At 42.7% G+C, this 26,355-nt stretch overlaps 1 protein-coding gene across 2 annotated transcripts; it reads left to right on the top strand.

Annotated features, from left to right (window-relative positions):
- Positions 1-1,941: 1,941 nt before the first annotated feature.
- On the top strand, positions 1,942-26,261 carry nectin3b (nectin cell adhesion molecule 3b). Of its 2 annotated transcripts, XM_058087412.1 has the most exons (8): positions 1,942-2,105; positions 10,430-10,777; positions 10,920-11,219; positions 11,525-11,642; positions 12,003-12,154; positions 22,047-22,191; positions 24,007-24,109; positions 24,204-26,261. In XM_058087412.1, the coding sequence occupies exons 1-8, from the start codon at positions 2,024-2,026 to the stop codon at positions 24,375-24,377; spliced, it is 1,422 nt and encodes a 473-aa protein (XP_057943395.1). In that variant the 5' UTR covers positions 1,942-2,023; the 3' UTR covers positions 24,378-26,261. The 2 variants fall into 2 exon arrangements, with proteins under 2 accessions (XP_057943395.1, XP_057943394.1); XM_058087411.1 differs by lacking the exons at positions 22,047-22,191; positions 24,007-24,109; positions 24,204-26,261 and adding an exon at positions 15,673-18,570.
- The last annotated feature ends 94 nt before the right edge of the window (positions 26,262-26,355 follow it).

The following is a 26,355-nucleotide window of genomic DNA, read 5'->3' as shown; positions in this document are numbered from 1 at the left end:
CTGGCACTGAAACTCAAATGAAAGCACTGACCTGGTTAGCTTTCTGTCAGCAGGAGGGAGCGCCGCCTGTACCCCAACCCCCACTCCATCTCACCCACATGCAGGCGTTTAATGAGACTGCAATATGAGCACCAACTTTTGCCATTTTAAACTTGAATTTGTCAGGGAAAACGTCTCGCTGGTGGCTGCACGACTGCATGCCCATATGCACCTTAGAGGGATTCTTATATCACTGAATAAGCTATTATCAAACACTATTAACTTTACTTTTAAACCCAACCTGTCAGGTTGAGTTCCCATTATGCTCGATGTCTTTGATCTGACATCAGATATGAAGGGACAATTAATACAAAAATGTACATGCTGGTTCAGAAGCTTGCATTAAATAGTAGTTGCTGCTGTTGCTGAAATGTCCCTGACCTGGTATAGTGATAATAATTTCTACACATATACCACTGCGCACGGTGCGCTTCGCCTGCGCCAAGAATAGACCACGTTAGAGCTAGCGAGCTTTCAGCGCACCTTTGCCGCACTGTTTTGTCACAACATTATCACTGCGCCAAGCTGAAAATGTGGACACCTCCCCCTGGTGCACAGCCCAGTCTACAAAATTACCAAATTGGCTGCGCACAATGGTGCGCCAGCCTACACCACCATGTGCTATCTTGTGCTGCGCAATAAAACAACAAAAACATGTGTTTCTGTGGGGGGGCCTCTAACATGTACACTGCAAAAGAGTGAGGAGCAATGCATGGTAACATGAGGGAACCAGATGATTGCAAAGCCAAATGCCACCAATCCTGTGTAGAAAGATTAATAATGAGCAAGGTGAGCCCATCAACACAAACAAAGCAGTATTCCAAATTTATTCAAAAGTTGTAGCAACATAAAAGGCAACAAAACAAACTTGCACACCTTAAACATATGCCCCAACCAAGTTTTCCCATTTGGGAAAAAAAAAAATTCACATCTAGATGCAAAGCCTTCATCCATAGTCAACACTCACTGCGATATTTCATTGGCGAAGTAAATAACAAATGGAACAAGGCAAAATTGTGTGTGCTGATAGAAAGTCAACTGATGCTGATATGAACCGATATCTTGCTGATAATATCGATATTATCAGACATTGTGATTATTTCAACTTTTCTGTCCCGATTAGAGCACGCAGGCCTCACAGCTAGGAGGCCTGGGTCGATTCCCCCCTCGGGCATCTCTGTGTGGAGTTTCCATGTTCTCCCCGTGCATGCGTGGGTTTTCTCCGGGTACTCCGGTTTCCTCCCACATTCCAAAAACATGCTAGGTTAATTGGTGACTCCAAATTGTCCATAGGTATGAATGTGAGTGTGAATGGTTGTTTGTCTATATGTGCCCTGTGATTGGCTGGCGACCAGTCCAGGGTGTACCCCGCCTCTCGCCCAAAGATAGCTGGTGAATGAATGAAATGTAAATAAGTGAAAGGGAATAAGGAAACAATTGTAATGTTACATTGTCCTATATTGTTGCACAGTATTTATACATTGTTTTACAAAAATAAATATTATTTTGTTTGGCAAAAAAAAAATTGTTTTGTATTTTATTGTGATTGTAATCATGATCAACATATTGATGGTAAAATCATAGAATCACTGAGTGAGCTTGAAAAATAATAAGTAAAAAGTATAGGTGTCGGCTACTGTCCATGTAAGTATTTACTTGGTATGAGATCGATAGCAAAAACGTGCAATATTGTCCACCCCTATTAATCAATTGATATTGGGTTTCAACAGAGATGACGTAATGTGAATACTAATGGTTTGTTCCTCCGTTTGGGGTGTGTTGCTGTGGACTCTCGCTAAAACCATTGAAGACATTGGCAGGTGAGCTAGCGGTTCCCCCCGCTCTATGTGGCACAGATGGTACAGCCCTCCTGCACTTGGAGTTGTTGCTGAGGAGGTTCCACTGAGCACAGTGTGCGGAGCATAGCTGCAAATTGGCAAGCCGCTTTGTGGTCCTGTTGCAAGTGATTATCTTATCTGATAAAATGATACCGTTTCCTTCACGAAGTTACCGACAACGCCATGGCAACGTCGTGCTGTTTTTTCACCTTTTCTTTCATATTACAGGTGAGTCCCGGGTTTCATTTGATAGTTTCATCTGTTTGACTAACACATAAAGTTTGTCATACGTTAGCGTGCATCCTCGGTTAGCAATTTAATGAGGGTTTATCTCCCCCTCATCTGTTTAATAATGCGCTTTTAAAGAAGTGAGTGTTATGGCCGGCCAAAGAGAAACTTGTACAAGTTAACTTGTAGCCAGCGCCGCCACCCCAGATGGTGTTGAAACCAGGGGCGACCAGAAGCACTCCATCGGAACAGATGCCATAGACCTCTCCATACCTCTACCACGCTGATTCAGTGGCAGCCATATTAGCGCCTGGACATACTCTGTCAAAGTAGCATGTTGCTGTGGTATGTGTGGAACCTGCTGTACTATTTACATAAAGTGGAGCGCATAGAACCACATTCTAAATTGCCATCAGGAGCGGTCGCTGTGTTCCTGTTGTAACTCCCACCTAGAAGAGAAGAAACTGTGCTTCATTGTTTGTAACTTATTTTTAGCCTGGATGACACGTTCAAGCGCTTTTACAAGAAGCAAGGCTTCATATACTGTAGATTGTGTGATCAAATGTGATGGACCAAAGCTATATGTTTATTAATTAGAGCAGCTCACCTATACAAAAGAGATTAATGTGAAAGCATATATGATACAATTTTTCCCGCAATTTCCACCAATCTTTCCCCTACTGGGAATATGCCATTTTGTGTGTCTGTAGCTTTAATGCTAATCAGCTATGGTTGGCACAGGTGTGGCTCCAAAAAGCACACTTGATTAACTTTTTATATCAATTTATTCCTTGTTAGGGTCTCAACTGAGCTGAAGCCTATCCCAGATGACTTTTGCACATTGGCAGAGTCACCAGCCAATCACAGAGCACTCATACAAGTATTCACCTATGGTCAATTTTTGACTCCCCAATTAGCCTAACATGCAAGTTTTTTAATGGATGTGGAGTACCCGGAGAAAACGCACTAACGCATAGGGAGAACATGCCAACTCCACACAGATACCTGAATGGAGATTGGAACTGTGGACTGTGAGGCCAACATGCTAACCACTGGTTCACTATGTAGCCAACTTTTTCAATACGTATACATTAGATCCCTGCTTTGTGTCTACTAGCCAATGGCACAAGTCTTGAGTAATATCTATTTTATAGCACTACCTTGACATTGGCATTCATGTCTGATTTTGGATCAACATTTGCAAAACAAGTAACTGGAATTCGATTAGAATGCAGCAAGAGTGGCCTATTGTTGGTGGGAGAAAAAGAACAATTGATATAGATTAACAAATTGTTCTGATTTTTGTGTGAAGATCTACAGCGCAATAGATGCCATATGAGACTTTAATGAGTGGGGGGGCGAGATGTTAGCAACACTAGCATAGCCATGTGAACAACAGTGCTAATCTTACACTTACATTTTAGCAGCAACATCATGCGAGGACAGCCAATTTGTAAATTCATAAATTTTATCTTCACGAGGGTCTCAGGGGTGCTGGAGCCTATCCCAGCTGTTTTTGGGAGAGAGCGGGGTACACCCTGGACTGGTCGCCAACCAATCACAGGGCACATATAGACAAACAACCATTCACACTCACATTCATACCTATGGACAATTTGGTGTCACCAATTAACCTAGCATGTTTTTGGAATGTGGGAGGAAAAAAAAAACCCCACGCATGCACAGGAAGAACATGCAAAGTCCACACGGGTCTCCTAGCTGTGTGGCCTGCCAATTTGCTCAATAAAAACAAAATTAACTTGGAGCTTCCACATCTGTCGCTGACTGAGAGATAGTTGGAAGAGCCCAAGGTTTTATTTTAAGATATGTAGTGAAGCCTGTTCTTGTGATCAGCCCAGGGCCTCCACATCCAGCATTGTCTCCACCACGATTGTCCGAGATCAACCACCCGTACAGCTGCTGCAATAATCTGTTTTTCATGACCAAATTTCTGCACAAAGTGTCAACAAAACCATCTCAGCGAAGCTCATAATGCATGCTCGTCATCCTCATCCACCTGACTGCAGTTTGGGCAAATGCTTCAAAGATTAATCCCGTTTTTCACTGTACAGGCAAATGGCAGGCGGTGCGTATGACGTCGTATGGGTGAGCGCTTTGCTGATGTCAATGTTGTGGATGGAGTGGCCCTTGATGGCGATGGAGTTATGGTATGGGCAGGCATATGCTATGGACGGCCAACACGGGTGCATTTTATTGACTGCATTTTGAATGCACATGATACTGTGACAAGGAGGTGGGGGGGGTCTACAGGATTGCAAACACCAAATGCATATTTTTTAGGCCAGTCATTAGAATTCCAATATTTTCTTAATAGCACCATATTTGTTTAAATGCCATCCATCTTCTCACATTAGTGATGTTTGGCGGGCCGGATGTGAGGAACCCTGAACTAGAGGATGCCCATCGGGATACACTGCCTTCATCTGCTGCCATCCATCAGTTTTAGATGTGAGCTTCACTGGACTTTCGTTAAAGGAAACATCAGCTTGCCTTGGCAAGACGTACTGCTTATAAAGTTGTTTAGACATCATAAAAGAGTGATTTTCCCCTACAAATAAAAAACAGACTGCAACTCTGCAAAAGCATCAGTGCCAATAATGACTTAATGCTCAAAACTACACTGCTGGGTGTACTTTTTAAATAGTTATCCCCCAACCAGTTTGACCTATAGCTGATTGCGTGATGAATGGAGACCTCTAAGAAGCCACTGTGAAAACACGACAGCCTTTGCAAGAAGTTGATTTGTTAAGTCTAGACTAAAAATGATGATTCAGCTGGACCCTTTCCCGCTCTACATAAGTAGCGCTGTTTCCTCCACACTAACTCCATCTACTGTATTTTATGCTCTGATTCCCTCTTTTAACAAGACTCCCTGCCCTCTGCCAAGACATACATATTTATATACTTGCTGCCATTTACAGATGGATGATGGAGTAACTTGAATAAATGAGCGCCAATGACTCTTCGATACACAACAGAGGCTCTGGAAAAAAGATATGAATCATGTGATCCCACCCAAAGATGTGATAGCTCTCTCTGTCACCATCATCAAGCCACATAAAAAGAGAATATCCTTTTGAAAAATGCTGCTCGTGTCTATATGGATCCAGAGAACCCTTGGAAAGGCGCATGAAAGCGTCCCTGCTAAAATGCTTTGTTAGTTATTTGTCACCCATCTGTAAGTGGTGCATGTGTAGGTAATATTGGCTAAAGTGAGAACGAGCGTCAGACGGTCCTGCGGGAGCAATGTGTCCTTGATGCGAGGATATCTGGAATGTGTTTTCTACTGTGTGTGTGTGTGTGTGTGTGTGAAGGGGACGAATTGTCACATTTGCACACCAAGAATTGTCTTTAAGACGACAAGGAGTTGGAGTCTCCTGAAAGCACGAGAAGATACACGCTACTGTTATGTCAAGCTCTGCTGCATATATCATCAAATAGACTTTATTCTCGTCACTTTTTCTTTTTTAGTCAGAAAAATGAGGGCACGCTTATGTAAGGTTGTCATGTCACCAATGAAAAATTTAAAACAGTCACCATACTACTTTCATTACATATTCAGTAGGGGAGAAATGCAGCGTCCTTTGCTTGCTTGTACCGTGCTGTTGTTTGCTGTCTGGCTTTATTATTGTACCTTACTATAACAGCAAGTGGAGAAATCGGATTTCCACTTGAAGATGTTCACACTAGCGGAGCAATCTCCATCTGGAGTTTGAGGTGCTTGGAATCTCTACTTTTATGTAAATGAGCTACAGAAAGACATCGTGACTAACCACTTAGGAAAGCGATGCATAGTCATTTTTACATGGACAGCAGTTGTCCAAAATTTACCCCATCAACACATTACAGTTGATGATGAATGTTACGGCTTCACTCTTCACTATTTTTAAAAATATTGCAGGCTATGCTGGAGCCTATACAGGCTTTTATTAAATGGCTAATTTGACTCTTATGTCTACTATATTGGATAATTGGACTATAAATGTGACTATAGGGGTGTTATTTAATGTCTAGCCACCTCTAATAATGTTAAACTGTTTTTTAAAAGGTTCTAAACAGTTTTGATATACTCCAACTGTGAAATAAATTAGAAATCCTACTTCACGGAAAATCATTCATCACAGATTGTTTAGCATATTGGCCACATGTCAGGAGATCGGGTTCGATTCCCCCCTCTAGCATCTCTGTGTGGAGTGTGTGGGTTTTCTCCGGGTACTCCGGTTTGCTCCCACATTCCAAAAACATGCTAGGTTAATTGGTGACTCCAAATTGTCCATAGGTATGAATGTGAGTGTGAATGGTTGTTTGTCTACATGTGCCCTGTGATTGGCTGGCGAGGGAATGTGGGAGTCCAGGGTGTACCCCGCCTCTCGCTCGAAGTCAGCTGGGATAGGCTCCAGCATGCCCGTGACCCTCGTGAGCATAAGCGGTAAAGAAAATGGATGGATGGACTTCGGGAGCTCTCAACCTACATCAAAGTATTATTTAAAAAAAACAAATATACTGGCTGTATATTTTTTTCCACTTACACCTTTTTCCTAAAAATGTATAATATAGCATTTTATTTCAACTACATTTTTGTTTGCCTGCTTCATTCACACCAGTTAGACTCCATCAATAGCCCTAAAAGTAACAACCATTTATACTCTGTAAGCACGATGTCAATTTAAGAAATAAAACGCTTGATTGCAACTGATCATTCATTACTTAGTGAAATGCTTTGTTTTAGTTTGTGAATTTATATTTCTCTTTAACCAAGCAAAAATATTTTTTCTGATTACTCGACTAATAAAACAAAAATGTCCGTAGAATACTCGATTACTAAAATATTTGTTAGCTGCAGCCCTACAATACACATTGTGCAGTGAAAATTACAGCTGTATACTTGCTCACTTCAACTTTAATCGTATGATTTTTTGATAAGTTAAGAAAGCATTGTAGGATTCATTTTAGGTATGCATTTTGCTTTTTGTTGGCTTTCTTTGTGGCTTTTTTTTGGTGACGATGGGGCATGAACAGGAGTAATACATCAAGAAGTTTTGTGTCCCAATACTTTTGTACAGTGTGACCTACTTAATCACTGTTAAGGCAGCATGTACTAGTTGGGAGGTTCTCACAAAAATAAGGTGTTTTAATCTTTACATTTTACAGTGGTTAGCTTCTTGTAACAGTGGATTACTTTTAAGACTATGAAGCGGCTACTAGCTACCATCAACAATTAGCAAAGCTTTGTGTGTGGCACTGCAACCTGGAACTGATTATTTCAATTTTGTCATTTTTTTAGGGGGAAGAATTTTTTTTTTAAAATATGTAATAACCAACCAGTGTCCCACAACGGATTGCGTTCAAGTCCTGAGGTTCCATTTATTTGATGTTATCCAAGCGCAAATTTGTTTCATTGCATTTACCAATTGGTTTTAATATGCACTTATGCACTTATTAATTGGGGAAGAGGCGATAGTTTTGTTTTTACTGAAATATACATTACTCACTTCTGAAGGGAGCGTATGATGTAAGAATGTGATGTTGCAGGACTGCGCTTTGTTACACTGGAATATAAACATCATCATTAAATATGGTCTTGTTTATAATAATCTCCATACTTGTGTTATTGCTAAACAACCAGTTGCATAAAAACACCAAAAGTGTCTGTGACACTGCATGAACGTGTGTGTGTGATTAATTTAAAAAAAGAAACCCACCGCATTGAACTGAATAACGACTGCTGTGACGTTTTAAAATGGACAAGTTGAACACAAAGACCAGACATCACATCACAGCACTTTGACTTAAGCCATTAAATTGTGTCATCTGTCCCTTGGGACTAATGCACAAGTTTGAAGCATTTTTGGATAGATCCCGACTGAGCTGTCAGAACGCCCCGTTGCTTCTTATGAGGTCTTGTTATTTTTTCCAATATGGCTTCCAGTTGGGGGAGATTTGTCTCTCTAAATATTACATCTGTGTTTTGTTGCCATTTATTTCACATGAAGTATTGCCTAGGAACATGTGTAGTGACATGCTTTGTATTGAATCTGTTCTCCACGCTCACGCATGTGAATACCTTGTTGGAGGCGACTCATTACATTCACTACAGAAAGTCAACCAACATTGCCATGACACTTCAGAATGGCTCCTTGGAGGATGTAGTGATACCCTTGGAGGGCAATCTTCTGCCTGTGGAATTATTTGTCAATAAGACCGCCCCTTCTTACACACAGAACACTGTGTGTTGTGTGTCGGGTCCGATGAACCATCTCAGCTTCTCATCCTTGAGGCATAGAGCACAAAGTCAGCCTAAGGCAGTAGAGAAAACAGAGGTGGAAAACCTGACCGCAGTAATCACCCACTCACCTGTCAGTCGCTGCTGCTGTAATGGTATAGCTGCTGCCTTTTTAAGACGGAGTGTATGGGTTTGGGTTTTATAGTTATCAGTAAAATAATGACTTGAGGTGGAATGCATACATTTTAAAGTAAGATTTAATTGATGAACAAACACCCTGCAGTAATATTTGAGGATTCTGTCTTTCAAGAGGGGATCTTGGCTGGAGATGGAGCTGATTTTGGCAAAACAACAATAGAATACTGTTTTGGACTCAGTTGCCGAGCAGCACAGCAGGTTTTGATTAGTCATGATGTTTTCCACGCTGGCAGTTTGTTGCAATTAGTGATCAGGTCCAAGGCTTTGGCACACATTTCAATTTTCTTTCATAAATCTGTGACGTCATTCATCTGTTTTCTGTTAACTGCTATCCTGATGATACCGTCCCTCTCCTTTCCTCACACTTGGACAGATTTCGTTTTCTCCCCCCCCACCCAACCCCCCTGACTCCGAATGGTGATGTCATCTTCATCACTGTTGCCTCTGCCGCCATCGCTGGTATCTTGCCGTATCCTCTTTGCCTTTCCTTTTTTTAAGATGAGTTTGTGCTTTTGAGTGGTGCCACCATTGTGACAGAAAGACCACGGGTTAGTCTGAAAAGAGGACACTGAGAGACGGGCTGCTTTCAGGCTCCCTGCTTCTGCTCTGTCTGGGTGGAGGAGAGCTACAGATTAAACAGATTCATCAAATGAACGCTCCCGCTGTCATCTGTGTTTTATTTGTTTAAATGCTTGACGCCTTCTGTGATGTTATCATCCTTTGAATCCCGTCTTATCCCCGCAAATGTGAAATTGCACTGAGCTTCAAGAGCTATGAAACATTTGCCACAACACCATAAATATTTTTCATTGTAGTTTAAACAACCTCAACTTAGCACTGTTATGGTATTCCGAAGCTCGGGGAGCAACATTTTGTAACTGTGAAAACTCTATAAAGTAGAGCTTATTCTGAACTTAAGAATGTCTTTAAGATAGGACAAATTAAGAAGCCAAAACTTACCACATGGAGTGAGAGGAGAACCTTTTTTTTTCCACTCAATCATGGCATGCCCATCTTAGCCATGGCATCTCTGCTTGGTTCGGCTGTCTTGACATGCAGTGTGAAAGGTCATGTATTCAGTCATTTTCTGCGGGGGGTGCTGGAGCCTATCCCAATTGTTTTCAGACGAGAGGCGGGGTACACCCTGGACTGGTCGCCAGCCAATGGGCACATATAGACAAACAACCATTCACACTCATTCATACCTATGGACAATTTGGAGTCACCAATTAACCTAGCATGTTTTTTGGAATGTGAAACCGGAGTACCCGGAGAAAACCCACGCATGCATGGGGAGAACATGCAAACTCCACACAGAGATGGCCGAGGGTGGAATTGAACCCTGGTCTCCTAGCTGTGAGGTCTGTGCTCTAACCACTAGACCGCTGTGTATAACTTGTCTTTCAATATTTTAAAGTGCGTAGTTGACCACAAAACAGTGATCATTCATTAATTTCTGTGGTCTGATGAGACCAAGATAAACGCATTTGCTTCAGATGATGCCAAACGTATGTAGTCGCAACCAGGTAGGAGTGAAAAGACAAGGGACAGTCAAGCATGGTGGTCAGCGTGTCATGATCTGGGGTTGCATGACTGCTGCCAGCACTAGGGAGCTCGAGTTTGTCGGAGAAACATGAATGCCAACATGTATTGTTACATAGTGAAGCAGATGAAACATGATGCCCTCCCTTTTGAAAACTGACTCATATTCCAACATAACCACCCCAAACCTGTGAGGGGTAGAGTCACTTTTGAAACATCACATGTACATTATATTAATATTGTATTTGTATTGTACATTTAAGGACCTGTTTGTGTTTAAATTTAATTTGTAAATGATATCATGATATCAATGATATGTCTTTGTGTTCGTCATTGGCAGGGTTGTTGGCCAGTCAGGTGATCGTGCCCCAAAGTGTGAGCGCTGTGCTCGGGAAGAACCTGACATTAGAGTGCAGGGTGGACGTGGCAACCAACCTCACTCTCACTCAGAGTTCTTGGGAACGTCGTCTGCCCTCTGGCTCGGTCACCGTGGCCGTCTACAACCCGCGCTATGGCATCTCCATCTCTCCGGAGTTCATTCATCGCCTGTATTTCCGCTCACCCTCCTCCCACGATGCCACTATTGTGCTGGAGAATGTGGGCTTTGCAGACATGGGCATGTACACCTGTAAGGTGGCTACATTCCCTCTGGGGAACACCCAAGCCTCAACTACCGTCAGTGTACTTGGTAGGCAATACTGAATATTCACTTTGTGTGGTTCTGTACCAGTGATGTTTAAATTTTGACCATCATGTTCTAGAAGGATTCTGTTTTAATTGCATTAGTAAAGCACTCCTCCCTTTTATTTTCTCTTTCCCTGACCCATCAGTGGAGCCAAAGGTCTACGTGTCTGCAGGCTCAACAGCTCTCATAGACGGGGGCAATGAGACCGTTGTGGCCACTTGTATTGCCGAGCGAGCCCGGCCCTCCGCCGAAGTGTCCTGGGAGTCCAACCTCTTCGGCCAGTCAGAAGTCCAGCTCTTTGACGACGTCAACGGCACGACGACGACACAAGTGCGCTATCTTTGGCAGCCCACGCGTCACGTCCAGGGTCACACACTCACTTGTGTCGTCCGCCACCCGGCCTTGCTGAACGACTTCAGGATCCCCTACCAGCTTAATGTGCAGTGTAGGTGCCTCTCTAGTCTCTGTGTGTATTTGTTGTTGGAGCAAATGAATTTAAATTACATTTCATCCCTCATGCAGGAAAAAAAACCCAAAAGGGGACGCGCAGTATGTTAATAAGCGAGTGGAATTCTGTGGTACTCGACAATGCCTTAAGCTACAACTCGAGAACAATTGTGGCCTGCACTTACTTTTTTATTATATAAAAAAGTGCAAGTTAAGAGCTTTGATGTTTGTTTGCTCCCAGCATTCACTGGTGCTTGTCCTTGTATGTCATTTACATTTTTTTTTTTTGGTTCTTTCCTGAAGTTGCTCCAGACATCTCGGTGGTGGGGTATGATGGAGACTGGTACGTGGGCCGAGACAATGTTGAAATGACATGCAAAGCTAACGCAAACCCACCAGCTCATCACTTCAGATGGATCAGGTTTGTACTTCGCCCGACCACAATCACACAACCACTGGAACCTTGGTTTCATAGGATTCGTTTTGCCACAAATATGTCTCTGCTTTTGTAGGATTTTGATTTCTGCTTTTGATTTCCTTAATCATCTTTATCGTGTGCGTGGATAGTTTTATTTTTTCATAGAACGCATACAGAATGATGATCAACTTTCTCCTTCCTTCCTCCTATCAACCACTGCTCAGTGTGCTGATGAGGCATTCAAGTGCACAGCATATTTAGAGGAATACTTTTTTATTTAAAGTTGATAAGCACTTGACGTCAGTACACCGAGACAACCAACAAATGTGTGTTTTTAGATGTTCCCTTCATTGTGTGTTCCAGGCTGGACAGCGACATGCCGGAAGGTGTGGAAATCATGAACAGCACGCTGATTTTCCTACGCCCCCTCCAGCGGAACGACTCCGGAGTTTACAGATGCGAGGTTGCCAATGACATCAACCTCCGCAGTCGGGATGTGCGCATACTCATACAAGGTGAGCAGTGTGTGCGCGCTTTACACACCGGAACACGGCTGGCTCCGATTTTACCTCAGGATGCACAAAGCATGCACAGACGTCATTGAGTGTACATACTGTAGCTTCCTGTGACACTGTCCTTCAAGCTGAAATGCGACTCTTGTCATTTCTGGCCAGTGTGTGCCAGCTGCTGGCAGCCTCCCCAAGCATTCGCATTCACCAGCATCTGTTTGGGCACTAATCATACTTGACCCTTAATTGCATGCTGATGATGAACATTAGCACCCCAGATGTTCATATCGCCTGTAGACATCTGTAGTTGCTAAGGGCCCCCCGCCCCTCAGACTGCCTTTTTTGCCCTATGCTCGCTGCTTGGCCATGGCATTTTATCATGGCACTGCATGTTTGATGAGCATGTCTTACCAAACGTGTCTTGTTTGTGGAATTCCACATCTGCAATGAAGCTCTCATTGGGATGTGATTTTCCCGGTTTTTGCGTTCTTTGCTGTGTGTGTTCTGTTCTTCATCCCGACTGGGATGATGTCGAAGTTTCATGAAACATTAACTAACTCTTTTCAACTCTTATTTATTATTTATCATACATATTCCATTTTCTTATGAGAGGGGCTGTACAAATATTCACTGTATTGTATGCAGTTTGTGTGGGTTTACTCTTTACTGTATGGGTTTGTGTATTCTCATTCATACCTGTTAATGCATGGAAGTGTTTCATCCAGCCACTTAGTCACGACAAACTTTTAGATTTGTCGTTTCCATCACTCGGGTGTGAAATGCTTTGCTCGGGTCTGCTCTTCCATGGCTATTTTTTTCCCTCTTTTTGTGGTCCCACATCAATTTTACTTAATATTGGTTCTATTAGGGCGGCACGGCGGTCGAGTGGTTAGCGCGCAGACCTCACAGCTAGGAGACCAGGGTTCAATTCCACCCTCTGCCATCTCTGTGTGGAGTTTGCATGTTCTCCCCATGCATGCGTGGGTTTTCTCCGGGTACTCCGGTTTCCTCCCACATTCCAAAAACATGCTAGGTTAATTGGCGACACCAAATTGTCCATAAGTATGAATGTGAGTGTGAATGTTTTTTTGTCTATATGTGCCCTGTGATTGGCTGGCGACCTCTCGCCCCAAGACAGCTGGGATAGGCTCCAGCACCCCCGCGACCCGCGTGAGGAAAAAGCGGTAGAGAATGAATGAATGGTTCTATTAGTGTTGTAAGTCCCCGTTTTCAACATTTCTTAGTTTTACTCCACAAAACACTCACTCATGTACAAACTCAGGCCATATAATTAGTATGATTGTTCCTACTGCAAACTTGCATAATAAACAATCAGACTTGAAATAAGCCAGAAAGTCAGGAAAGAGTGTTATTATGAAGTATTCACATAGCAATGTGTAATGCAGGGGAGGGTGGGTGTGTTATTATAAATTATAAACCGCTATGATTGTTTGCTTTGTATGATTTCTAGTTTTATAGCAAGCTGCTTTATAAATACAATAAAAAGGTGAACACATTTAATATTTATGTATTCCACAGAGAAAACTAGAAATACATGCCAACTTGTCAGTCTTATCGTCTGACTCCCTGAGGCGCTCACACAGTCAAAATGAATTAAGTAGAATTTCCTACCGCTGTCCTACTTAACCGCTGTAATATTCGCAAAGAAATACATTTTACTTCCTGTTAGTTCTGCTTGGTTTGCTCGAATTACTACATCCAAAATTTCCTGAAGAGATCCTTCCTGCAAGTGTAAGTGTAAGCCAACATCTACCAGTTTGACTAGTACATAAAATACAATTGGTACATATCATTTAGATGTGGAGTGGTCCTTTATGGTCAGAATTCTGGGTGATGAACCTCCACATAGAGCATGGGAAACATTGCTGTTGAAGATGTTTTATATTGGCTGCGTTTGCACTTGTATGCATTTTGCCTCCACATTCTACCGCAATTTTCAGTGGCAATACATGTGAATTTATTGGATTTAAATGCACACATTTACCAGTGTCTACATTATGTTCTTTTGAGAGCCAGTATCATGTTTGTGGACTTGTACAGTAGACTATTCTAATCCACCACATATAAAGTACATGACCAGTCATCACTTTCATGATATAGGTACTTGCTCCACTTCGACTCCTCCAGGTCGATCCTGGAACAGGTAGCTAGCTGTCAATCAGGTGAGATAAGTCGTAACGGGGATGGGGTTTCCTGGACAGCAACCAATTACAGGCAGCTCTGTGCTTCATGGGTGGGGTCCTGCCTCCAAACTCCAAACTGCCAAAGCGCTTTTCTTAAACACTGGCAGAAACACAAGGAATAGAGGGGGGAAAAACAAACAAATAAACATGTGTGACGTGTACTATGTGGGAATTTGTAGAGCCTGTGGTGATGAAATATGTGCGTGTGGGACATGCGACATTGCCCCGCGTGCAGAGTTGTTAACTTGCATGTGAATTGAAAGCATAAGGCTTACCGATATCTGACACAGTGCAGCACTTCATTACCGATACCGATATCAACTGATACCAAAATTGGCAGAAACACTTTCCTAAAATTAAGCGTGTGTAACGAACATATTATGCTTCTTGTACTATGATATAAGCACAAATATCACAAAGTACTGCAATATGAAATGTAAATTATAGAAAAATTGCCATTTATTTTAAACATTTTGTCTCAACAAAAGTAATTTTTAAAAATGAGCAATAGTCAAATAAAATAACATGTTCTTCAAAAACACAAGCTACTCCTTCGGCCATAACCCATACTAAGTTAAAACTCTGTACGGCTGTACTGTATGGCCGCCACTCAGCACCACCAGGGGACACAATTCTAGCAACACACGCAAGCATGAGTCTTAATGCCTTTTAAAGAGTTATTTACTTTTATTATGCCTACTATAATGCATAATGATGTTAAAAACCGTATATAAAAGGTATCAAGCAGGTTTTCTATGATCCTACTAGGAAAATATTCAATTTATAACAAGGGATTACTGTATTATAGATGTGCCTCCTCGCTGTGCTTTACGGTCTTTGCAAACTGCTTATTTACGATCTGAAGGTGAAACTTGCAAGTAATTCCAGACCACAGACATGCTGACCTAGTAAACTGTGGCGCACAACTTCATCACTCGCACACCGATATCATTAGCGGCTAAATCCATACCGATACGAACCAATATTTCTTTTATGCTAATACCCGCTAGTTGTTGTACCTCCTTTCTGCATAATTGGTGCTTGTATGGCACTGCAAGCATCTGTCATCCACCCATCATCTAATATAACCATCTTTACATCTAATCTGAAGTTTACTCAAACATCTGTCATTGGCATTATAACCTGTAGGAGGCAGAGTGCACGATCTAGATTGATTTTAGCATGTGAATAGTGGAGTCATCATTGTTGTCAACCAATCCCTACTGTAGTCACAATTAGTTGCACTGATATTCTGTTTGTCTGTTTTCATATCTCCCTCTACTCCCCCCTCCTCCCCACCACCTTCTTTTCCTCCATTAGATCCTCCCACCATGCCTTCCATCATTACTGTTCCTGTCCTCTCTGGTTCCTCCTCCTCCACCCTAGTGGACGATAAGCTCCGTGTTAATCTCAGCTCCCCGACTCTCGAAGCGCTACCCGAGAGTAACCTGGGCACCATAGTGGGTGGGGCTGTGGGCGGGGCCTTGTTCCTCCTGCTGCTGCTGTGTCTGGTCGGAGTGTGTTACCTGCGGAAACAGCAGACCTTCCATGGGGACTACTATGCCAAACAGTACCCAGGCCCTAGCGACCTTCAGAAAGCCCCCAGCAAGCAGTACGAGCTCCACGCCACCAAAGCGGGCAGTGGCTCCCACCACCAACAGGACCAGGACCGGGAGGAATGGGGCGGTCGTGACTTGAAGCACCACAGCGGCTACAACGGAGATGAATACCCGTCCAATGGCTATACGAGGGCGATGAGGGAAGGCGGTCACCACAGCAACCAGCAGAATCCCCAGCAGGGACATACACAGTATTGTAGTCCACAGCAGCAGCCCAGGAGGCCCAGATACACACACTCTCCTAAACCTATGAGGAACGGCTCTCCTTACGTACCCAATACCTGCTACAATGGCGGCCCGGAGGGCGATTACGTGTCTCACAAAGACGGCTCTGTCATCTCTCGTAGGGAGTGGTACGTTTGACCAACTACCTGGTCCTGACGTGTCACCAGTTTACTACATTAGGAACACCTTAGTTCTCTTCTGTACGCACACTTCTTCTTCTAACACCTTTGCACCCTGGAAGACACTTGAGATATGCTTCTGTTCATGTTGTGGACCGGCAACGATCTGCCGAGCCTCTTTGACATGCTCACATGTGACTGTGTCATGACGTACTATATGCGCTCCCTGGCTCGCCAATTTATGTTGCGTCACTAATGTTGTCAGGTGAGGAAGCCCTGGTGGCCTTGCTCAGCCCTGTGACACCTCATTTGCACATTCTGATTTGTTTCAAAGACCTGTGACCTCTGAATATGCCACACTGAGATTAAAGCTTGGGCCATAAAATGAATCATAGCTATTTAGATGGTTACGGGTCCCTCTTTCAAATCTCAGTAGGACACAGTCACAGATTGACAACCTCTCATTGAGGGAAGTACAATTTAATTGCACTGCCTTTTTTGCAAAAGTTACATCAGCAATTTGTTTCTGCGACCATTCTTGAGTTAATGGTCTTGAGTATGGCGAGTCAGTACTACTGTGCATACTCTCCTTGTTGGAAAAGTCAGGAGTGGTCCGGCCAACATTTACCATACAGTTGCCGCTGTGACCTCTTTTAGTTTGCCTTTATGAAACAGTGGTTGTGCTGCACAATTTGCACTAATGTCACAGAATCGAGGTTGGAGGTTGTCAATAGCAGGCTGCAGTATGGCCGCTAGACCTGCATAGACCTGACTATTATGTTACACTGCCATGACACTAGCGCAACTACCCACTCATGGGCCTGTTTTTGTAACATCTGTAGCAGTGTTGGTTAATAGGCCTGTGTATACCACTTGTGCACTAGTTCCCTCTAAGTTATAAATGGCAGTATTACTGCGATATCTATACCTTTTTAAGTGGTATGGATACACCCACAGGGTCAAAACATTTGTTCTATCCATTCAGTATTTATCATGTGCTGTTTTTGATTGAAGTAGCTTGTTTTTTTGTTTTTTTTCTAACAACGTGATAGATTTTGGCACGGGCACTTGCTGATGAGACGGGATGGAGGAGATCCGACAATCTCCCTCTTGCACAACAGTGTTTGTAAACAGTAGTTTTAATACCTTAACAATATTTGCTGTGTGTGTAGAAATGCCACATGTCATACATATTACAGACTTGATGGTGATGAAATAGTAGCGTTTGTATTAGCCAATCACAGGGTCCTGTAGCTTGAAATGGAAAGATGCGTAAAGCCACTTAAATAGTAGTCAACAAATGGGAATTAATTCAATTTTAATATCATTATTATTATTATTATTATTATTATTAGTCAGGATGTGACGGATGTGCTGTGATTAGGCAGCCATTGTCGTAGTGACATGTCTCTGATTTGAAACACCGGGTGCATATTTAGAGACGCATGCTCCTTGTGTTAAAGAACTACCTTCAAGTCTCTCCTCATAACGGCCATATTTGCCAACTTCCCTTCAGTGTTGTACAGTCTAAATGTGCCATCCTTGAGGCCACCGCGGCCCCAAGCCAGTGATCATGTGAACATTTCTTAATTTTCTCCTTTTCTTAGGCAACATTTGGTTCTCTGACTGTGAGGGCCTGGGTGTGTCAATAATTCAACCCTCATAGTAAATGTTGTAGCAATACCAATGAATGAAAAAAATACTCATTTAAAATGGGGATTGAATGATTTTGAATGTAATTCTATAAAAGTCTCTCTTGAATTGGATTGATGTTATACAAACTATAAGGCTTGTGTCCGGTCAAGTGCAGGTAACGACAGGAAGCACGGGTGCCAAATCCCCCCCCACACTTATGTTTGCTTCTATGCACTAAGACGGAAACCCCACTAATAGATCGGATTTCACCTTTTCATCATTTTTTTTTTGTTGAGTAATACGAGATAAATGAACTAGTGCCTTAGAAGATATGTGGGTGTTTTTCTATTTTAAATTTTGCTCAGTGCCATATGAAATGTTCAGCACCATGAGTTCAAATGACAAACGCAGAAAGAAGCTTTCCAGGTAAATGAGTGGATTTACCTCAGCAAACTAACACTGTGAGTAGCTTAGGTTTCACGTGATCAAGCACCTTTTTGTTTGCTCCTTTGTATATACAGAAGGAATGTAAGTTAATGAAAGGAAAAAATAGATATATTTGTCTGTGAAGCATTCGTTTGTCATTCTTTACTTTATCCCAATAAAGCACCCTTAGCACATGTCAGTTCCTTTCTTTGGCTCTTTGTGCTTCTATAAATGACATCATCTCTGGCTTCCGAATGCTGCATAAACCCACCCCTCTACTTCACTCCCCTCCCTCCCCGCTCCTTCAAATCCAGCATGCACATCTGGGACTCTACCGATGATGTAATGCTTCCTCACTTCATCTTCATGACTGTGTAGTCTCAGGGAATTATCTGGTATTACACTGATTGTCCTGAAGGTGTTGTGGTTCAAGTGGAATATGGGCCATTTCCTCACTGTCACGTTGTAGAATAGATTCGGCGCCAAAAGGCCCCTCCTGAGCCTCCTTTTTTCCTTTTGTGAGTTTGTCTCTCGCCCCCCCTGTGTCTCTCCCCTACTGTCTAACAGCTGGTAAAATTAAACGCTGAGTGTTTATGTCTGGCCCCATTGACTGTCCGCATGGCAACAAGCTCATCTGGAGTGGCTGTTCTTGACACTACCTGGCCACAAAAACTAAAAAGGGAGGGGTGGGAATGCCGGGGGTGCACGATGCGGTGCAAACTAGCTGCTGGGAATGTCCCGTGTACTGTACAGTACATCAATCATCACCTTGACGTTCTCCAGCGCTGTTGTCCGACTTGACCTTGAAATTCAGCAGCCCCACGCCCTCCAAAGGCACGGCGGGGAAGTAACCCAAGTGAAGCGCCACGCTCTTCACTTTGAGGTATGGGCGAGATCTGTGAATTAGCTTTTTGACTGCAACGCGCCCCGTTTCCAAGGTTACTTTTCACGGCAGACAATGGAGTCAACGGCTCTTTGAGAGAGGTGGGATCAAATTGAATTGGAATATACTTGGGACGGAAAACTGAGCTGCTTAAACTCCCGCCCCCCTGGTGACATCAACATCTGCTCCCTCCGGGCTCTGTCGTCCGGGCAATGGCGTGACCCCTGACCTTGCTTTTAAGGTTGTGGGGGATGGTACTGTCCTGTCATCACTTCAGGTCACCGAGCAGAGTGGCGTTTAATTCATGGTCTGCTTGGCTGACCTCGCCCAACGTCAGTGGGTGTCGCATACAAGCAGCAAGGGTTTGTAACATACCTCGGAATAGACCAAGGGTGTCCAAAGTGCAGCCTGGGGGCCACTTTTGCCCCTCAACTTATTATTATTCTTTTTTGTACTCCCTATCAGAGGTTAGTTTGGAATTTTTCCCTTCTCTCGCCTCCATTACCCAGTCATCCTGCCCCGTTTACCCCCACTTTATAGTATGCTGGATATTTATGGACGGATGATTGAAGCCCACTAGTATCTCTGTATAAGTGGCAAGAAAAGACTGATTAATGAAATATATTATTAGAGGTGTTTGGCATCACTAACATTGGTGCTGTGCTTCAGTAACAGGTAATCTAATTTTAATGTAATCAATTATAAATATTTTCATAGCGCATAGAAAACCTGTTTACGACCTTCTCAATAAGTTTTTTAACATTTTAGAATGTGGCAGGAAACCATAGTACCCGGAGAAAACCCATGCCTACACAGGGAGAACATGCAAACTCCACACAGAGATGCAAACTCGATTTGTGCGGAAAACATGCTAACCGTGCGGCCATAGACATAGGAGTAAATAAGCCGTTTAAGATAGAAATGCTGCTCTAAATGTGTTGCCTAGAGGAACAGTGTTGCCATCTTGGCAACCTTTTTAAATCTGGCGAATTTTTCCTGGCATTGTTGGAGAGTTTTCTGGTATTTGGAGACTTACGAGTGAAAGCGGTTTCTGTCGTCACGGAGCAGCAGTGGGCGCTTCTGAGAGGTCTGCCTAGTGATTGCAGTCACAAGCAGTCAGTGCACTGTCAGCTTCCGCGGCACACTGGGAACATAGTGGAGCTCTATGCCACCATTTCTTAATCTTCATTAAATTTCTACACTCAAGTGTCATTCAGACTGGGTCACTTACCTGTCAGTACATGTAATGGAAGAACAATTTATTTTGACAAAGTGATGGCATATTTTAAATTAACAAACCACCAATCATGTTTATTTGGACTTCTGAATGAAATCAAGGTGTTTTAATCACTTTTTTTGTCTCTCTTATGAAGTCGTGCTTTTTTCCTGCAGTACTTTAATATGCAAATAAGCCAATGACTTCATCCAGCAACTTCTTGGACAGCCAGTACTACTGGCAGAGTGGGTGACGGACAGGAAGTGACTTCAGAGATGAGTTTCATCTTGCTGTGGGTTAGAGTTAATTAAGGATTATTTTGCCTGTTGTGAGAGAGTTCCAACAAGCCGTAAAAGCCTGTTGTTATGGCGATCGAGTCTGGCGTTGGTGTGTGTCGCACTGAACATAACAGTAACATTACTGACACCTCGTGAGGAGTGTTGAATTTTAATGCCTGATATCAGTATTTTAGTTAATTTAGCCATACTGATCCTTAAATTTTCATATCCTTTGACTAATAGGCCCAAATTCAACCACAACATGCTCAAAGGGTGAGCATCAAGTCTGGTGAGTATGCTGACCATGAAAGAACTGGGATGTTTTCAGCTTCCAGGATTTTTGTACAGATCCTTGCAACATGGGGCGGTGCATTATCATGATGGTCAAGGATGAACGGCACAACAAGGCGCCTCAGGATGTCGTAACGGTATCTGCATTCAAATACCATCAATACGATGCACCTGTTTTGCAGATGCAGTGGCCCACGGTGGCTGAGGTTATGGTATGGGCAGATTCCTTTACATATTCAACAGGAAGTGACTAGAAGTCCAAATAGTATTTCATTTAGAGAACATACGAAGACCAGAATGACCTTTTTGAAGTGCTCAACAGCTGCTGCTGCTCTTCCCCTGTCACACAGTGAAGGTCAGTCATCATGCATTACAGCGGGAAGGTTGACGAGCTGCATTTTTAAAGGCGGTCCGATCAAGCGGCCTGGCCTGTACGGTAGTTCAGACGCCATCACGACCAGGCGGCTATAAGGTGGAGGGTGGAGGACGAGATGAAGGGCGCAGTGTGGAGATGAGGGAGCTCCAAAGTCCATGCTTGTCCAGCGTGTGTCATGATGGAAGTGTTATTTAAGATTCATTGCAGCACATTATTGATCCCCTCCCACCTCCACAGCTAAATCAACTGTAATTGACCCTTGCACGTACAGATTCCCTCCTGTCACCTTTCGTCCTCCAGCTTCTCCTCATGGGCGGTCTGTGTCACACTCAGTTTTACACAGCCATGCCCAAGCTGGCCCGCCCTGTGACTTGAATGCATCTTAATCACCATTAAGCCTTAATCCCTGCAGGGGGACAGCGTGGCGGGTATGCAAGCATATGGCCTAACAAAGCTAATTCAGCAGACATTACAACAGGTTTTAAGCTCCTAATGCACAATGGAGGGAGGGTGTGATGGAGGTGTGAGCACTGTGAAAAACTACTACAAAATACAAACTAACCCCAGCGTCAACATTTTGTTTGAATTATGCACCTCTGACCATCAGTGGTGTCTTTCTCCCCCAGACCAGTCTCAGGCTCAGAGGTCAAACTCCATCGCTGTTGCCGGCGCAGTGATAGGCGCTGTCCTCGCTCTCTTCCTCATCACAGTCTTCATCATCGTCCTCGTCACCGCCCGAAAGGCCCCGCCACCGGCCTTTTCAGACAAAGTGTAAGTCAGACAGTTTTTGGTTGATTAAAAACAGCTGTGGCTTCTCCTTCACACTTGGTGAGCATGCCGCATTTCTGCATGCCCTCCAGCAGGGGTGCCAGATAGCGCTTATCTAACGTATTTTCCTGTCCTTTCACTCAGGTTAAAATATTATATTTACATGGACTTGTTTGGATTAATTATGCTTCTGTTTAATTTTGAAGTTCGCCACATACTGTAATTCTCCTGCTCCACCTATGGACTTAGTGGATATCTGCAAGGTCACAGTTTGATTCCCATCATTTATTCTTGTTAGTGTGTCCTTGCATACTTTAGGAAAGCAGAGGAAAGTTGCTTCCAAACAGAAAACGCTACTTTGTGTCTCTCTTGTCCGAGATGGTAATATAATGCAATATAATTAGGGATGTCTGATAATATTTGCCACCAATCATTATTGGCCTGACATTAGCCTAAAAATCTGATATTTCTCCTTTTATGAGCATGCAGTATTATCATTGCATTTGCAGAGATTGCTGCAAATGTATATTATTATTATTATTATAAATATTATCACTCTCTCAAGTATTTCAAATTGGGTGGTGCTAAAATAAATATCTGTCCTTTGGGGGTGCATGAAAGAAAATAATTGAGAAACATTCATTCATTCATTCATTTTCTACCGCTTTTTCCTCACGAGGGTCGCGGGGGGTGCTGGAGCCTATCCCAGCTGTCTTCGAGCGAGAGGCGGGGTACACCCTGGACTGGTCGCCAGCCAATCACAGGGCATTTGAGAAACACTGCTCAATAAAAATATATGTAATGTTACACATATCGGAATCGGAAATTGTGAGTTTGACAATATCGGTCTATGGGTTAGCAGCAAAAAAGCCAATATTGGACATCCAAAAGTTCAGAGAAAAAACAAAATGCACATTTTTTCCCACAGGAAACGATGTAAATCCAATAAATCTGTTCCAAACACCCAAAAATAGTCAGAAAATGATATTGTATGAGGAATAATTACAGTATATATTACTGCCATCGTTGACTTTGCCATGAGTTCTTTCTTGAAGTCAAAATTGCATCTCACTTCCTTCATCAAATTGCTAGCAGTCACAACATTCTTTGCCCCCATGGTGGGTTATTTAGCAGCCACACTCGATAAGAAATGACTGACGGTGAGTCAGCAATGCATAGGATGCTTCGTTTGGACACTGCATTCCGTGGAAAGATACAGAACAGAGCAAACGGACTAGTATGTTACGCGCAAAATAAGACGGTGTAGGAAAAAAACTAGGAGTCTCACGAGACAACCACCTCAAGAGATGAGATGATGCACGAAATTGAGTCCATGAGGATTTTAACGGATATTGATTGTTAGCTTTTTGCAGAGCCAACTAAAGATGAGTATAAGATGTTCCAGTAAGTGTGCATCACCCTTGTGATACTGCAGAAAGGTGCAGTTTGCGTGCGTATGTGTGTGTGCTCAGTGCCATAACAAACTTAGCATCTTAAGTGTGACCGTGGCTGGATCTCCCGGTGGGACGACATGGGGCAGGGCGACTCGAGCCACGGCACTCTCCTTCATCTCTCACACAAGAATGCACTCGGACAGCATGGGCTGTCATCTCATAGCAATATGAAAGGGAAAAGCATTTCTGTGTGGAAAATCAACTATAATTATTATGTATATTTTCACTAACTTTCAATATAATAAAATGGTGGTAATATTAATATTCTCACTGTGCAATTTAGATCATTTTCTTTGCTGACCGGCTGTGAGGAATCATGCTGTTTTCTGATAATTGACTGTTCTTTTGGTCTTATTCTCTGAAGAATCGACCTTCCTCCGACACACAAGCCTCCCCCTCCCTACTCTGAGAGACCCCCCGCCGTTCCTCTAGGGGTCCATGCATCTCAGGTGGCCTGGCTGTGTCAGGTAATCTTCATTCTCCATCCTCATCTTTATGCTAATGATATTAATGAAAGATATATACATGTATTTTTATCAAATGGTGGTTGTCCCCATGTAGAGCCGCAGGGCCGAGCGAAATTCCGAGGTGACTGAGAGGAAGCAACCTCTGAAAGCGAGGCCGGGACAACCGGGGGCACAAAGCCCCATACAGCAGCTGTCCAGCCTCGAGTGGGTTTGTCACCAGAGTGGGACAGAACGAGTGTACATTAACCAACGTGAACATTATGTGTGATGTACATGACCGCACTCACTTTGAGCCATCAGTACAGTCTTCTGCTGGAAGCATCGGAGACATTTTAACATAAAAACACACTGTAAAATGCTTCTCCTCTGAAAAGAATAGTTTTACAGTTCATTTTTGGGGGGGTTAACTAAGTGTACATGCACATCCATGACTGTGCATTGAATGTGGTGCTCCAGTTTATGCTGCATTCAAGATTGCTTCAGAAGTAGGAAAATCTCCAAGTTGAAGGTTTCAGGATACAACCTCAAACAAAAACATGACTGACAACCACGATAAGCTAATGTTTATGTTGTGAGAAAACAATTTGACTGTTTCCAGTGCTGACAACAAAGTTAATCTATTTGTGAGCCTTTGGTGCGGTAAAGTCATTGTACATTTCTTTATGTCGTCCCAGTGTTCAGGAATGTAGCATTCGCTTAGCTTAGCTTAGCAAATAGACTTTGTTGGTGGTTTACCGCTTCCAGAGGACTAACTAAACTCTAACAGGTTACTGAGAGGTCAAGATATAATCACAGAAAGATTGTGGTAAGAATTGTCTTTATTTTAAGGTTGAATTCATGAATTAGCCAAGATGTGATGAGAGGTACCTAGCTAGCTGTTTCTGCCTTGTCACCGTTAAACAAAGCTAGCATAGCTTTCAATGAAACATTGAAAGCACTTATAAGCTTCTCAGCCAGTGTGGAGCACATAAGTGAGTATTTTATGTATTTATTTAAGTTGTTTGTCTAATTTTCTGTAATGTTCTGTATTCATCAGTATTTCCTGAGTAATACAGCGGAACCGGCCAACCCATTAAAAAGTGCCCGCTTAAGGCAACTGCTTTTCACAAGATAAAATCATAGATCCGTGTCGATATGTGGTATAGTTAGGGATGCCAACAGCCCCTTTAAAAAATGGAATAGGTATAAACAAAAGACTTTCAAAAAAATTTCAGCAACAAAAAAATTGGGTCAGAAGGCCCCACCAACAAGATTTTTTTTCAGGGCATTGGCAACCCAAGTTATGGTACAGTCCAACCTCTGCTTTTATATGCCCCTGTTTTTGTATGATTTAGTTTTTGTCCAAAATTTTGCCTCAACACGGTCTCGGTTTTTGCAAGCTTGTTATATTGCACCTAAAAACAAGTCCCTTTACCCTGTACTGTACTGTACTGTATTGTACAGTACTGAATGTGCCTACTGAATAACCTGCCATGGGGCCAAAGAAAGTTGAGAGGGCCAGTAATTTAATAAAGAAGGTGAGTATCACTATTGTATTGTTCATCAAGTTCCATCCATTCGTAATTTATAATTATTTAAATTTTTTTCTGCATATTAAGCTCCAAGTATTCTCTATGAAGTACATGTTTTGGGTGTTTGGAACGGTATAATTGCATTTACCTTATTTCTTATGGGGCAAAATATTTTGTTTTTTTCATATATTTACTTTTCCGTTGGACCTTTTGGTAAGAATTTTGTAATGACAAACAGCGCTACAGCTACAAAATAAGCTTCAAAATAAAAGTATGGCACATTTACCTGGGATTTCACAATGCGGCTGTGATTGGTCAGTTTTTTGTACATTATTTCCTGTCTGTCTGACTCATTCAGACTCATTCTGTTTTTGGATCTGTTGGCTGTTGGCATGTATTGATGAGTTCCGGCTGAGATAAGACTCCCATTCTCTCTTTAATCACCATTTTTTGTTCACGATGGGAAGCTAACAAGCTAAATAGTCAACAACAGATGTGGTGGAACTGACGCTCAACCATGAGATGTCATTTTTGTCTTCCATGTTGTAGAAAAACAGCAAAAATGGGGATCCAAAAACAAAATGTTGATATTAAAAACTAATAACACTGAGCTTAAACATGTATCACTGTGACAGTATTAATTCATTATCCATTATGGCGATATCCAGTGGCGATTCTGGCTTGAATGACGCCCTGGGTGGATCAATGCTGTGACAATATGATATAATATTAACA

This window comes from Doryrhamphus excisus, chromosome 11 (genome assembly GCF_030265055.1).
Source record: "Doryrhamphus excisus isolate RoL2022-K1 chromosome 11, RoL_Dexc_1.0, whole genome shotgun sequence".
NCBI classification, from domain to species: domain Eukaryota; kingdom Metazoa; phylum Chordata; class Actinopteri; order Syngnathiformes; family Syngnathidae; genus Doryrhamphus; species Doryrhamphus excisus.
Note: the sequence above shows the minus strand (reverse complement) of the source record. Positions and strands in the feature narration are given on the sequence as shown.

What these genes read in the sequence shown, in the direction of transcription:
- nectin3b (XM_058087411.1), top strand. Translation starts at nt 2,024, where the DNA reads ATGATACCGTTTCCTTCACGAAGTTACCGACAACGCCATGGCAACGTC. An exon ending in CCTTTTCTTTCATATTACAG is followed by an intron (nt 2,106 to 10,429) that starts GTGAGTCCCGGG and finishes CGTCATTGGCAG; the next exon opens with GGTTGTTGGCCAGTCAGGTG. An exon ending in AACTACCGTCAGTGTACTTG is followed by an intron (nt 10,778 to 10,919) that starts GTAGGCAATACT and finishes CTGACCCATCAG; the next exon opens with TGGAGCCAAAGGTCTACGTG.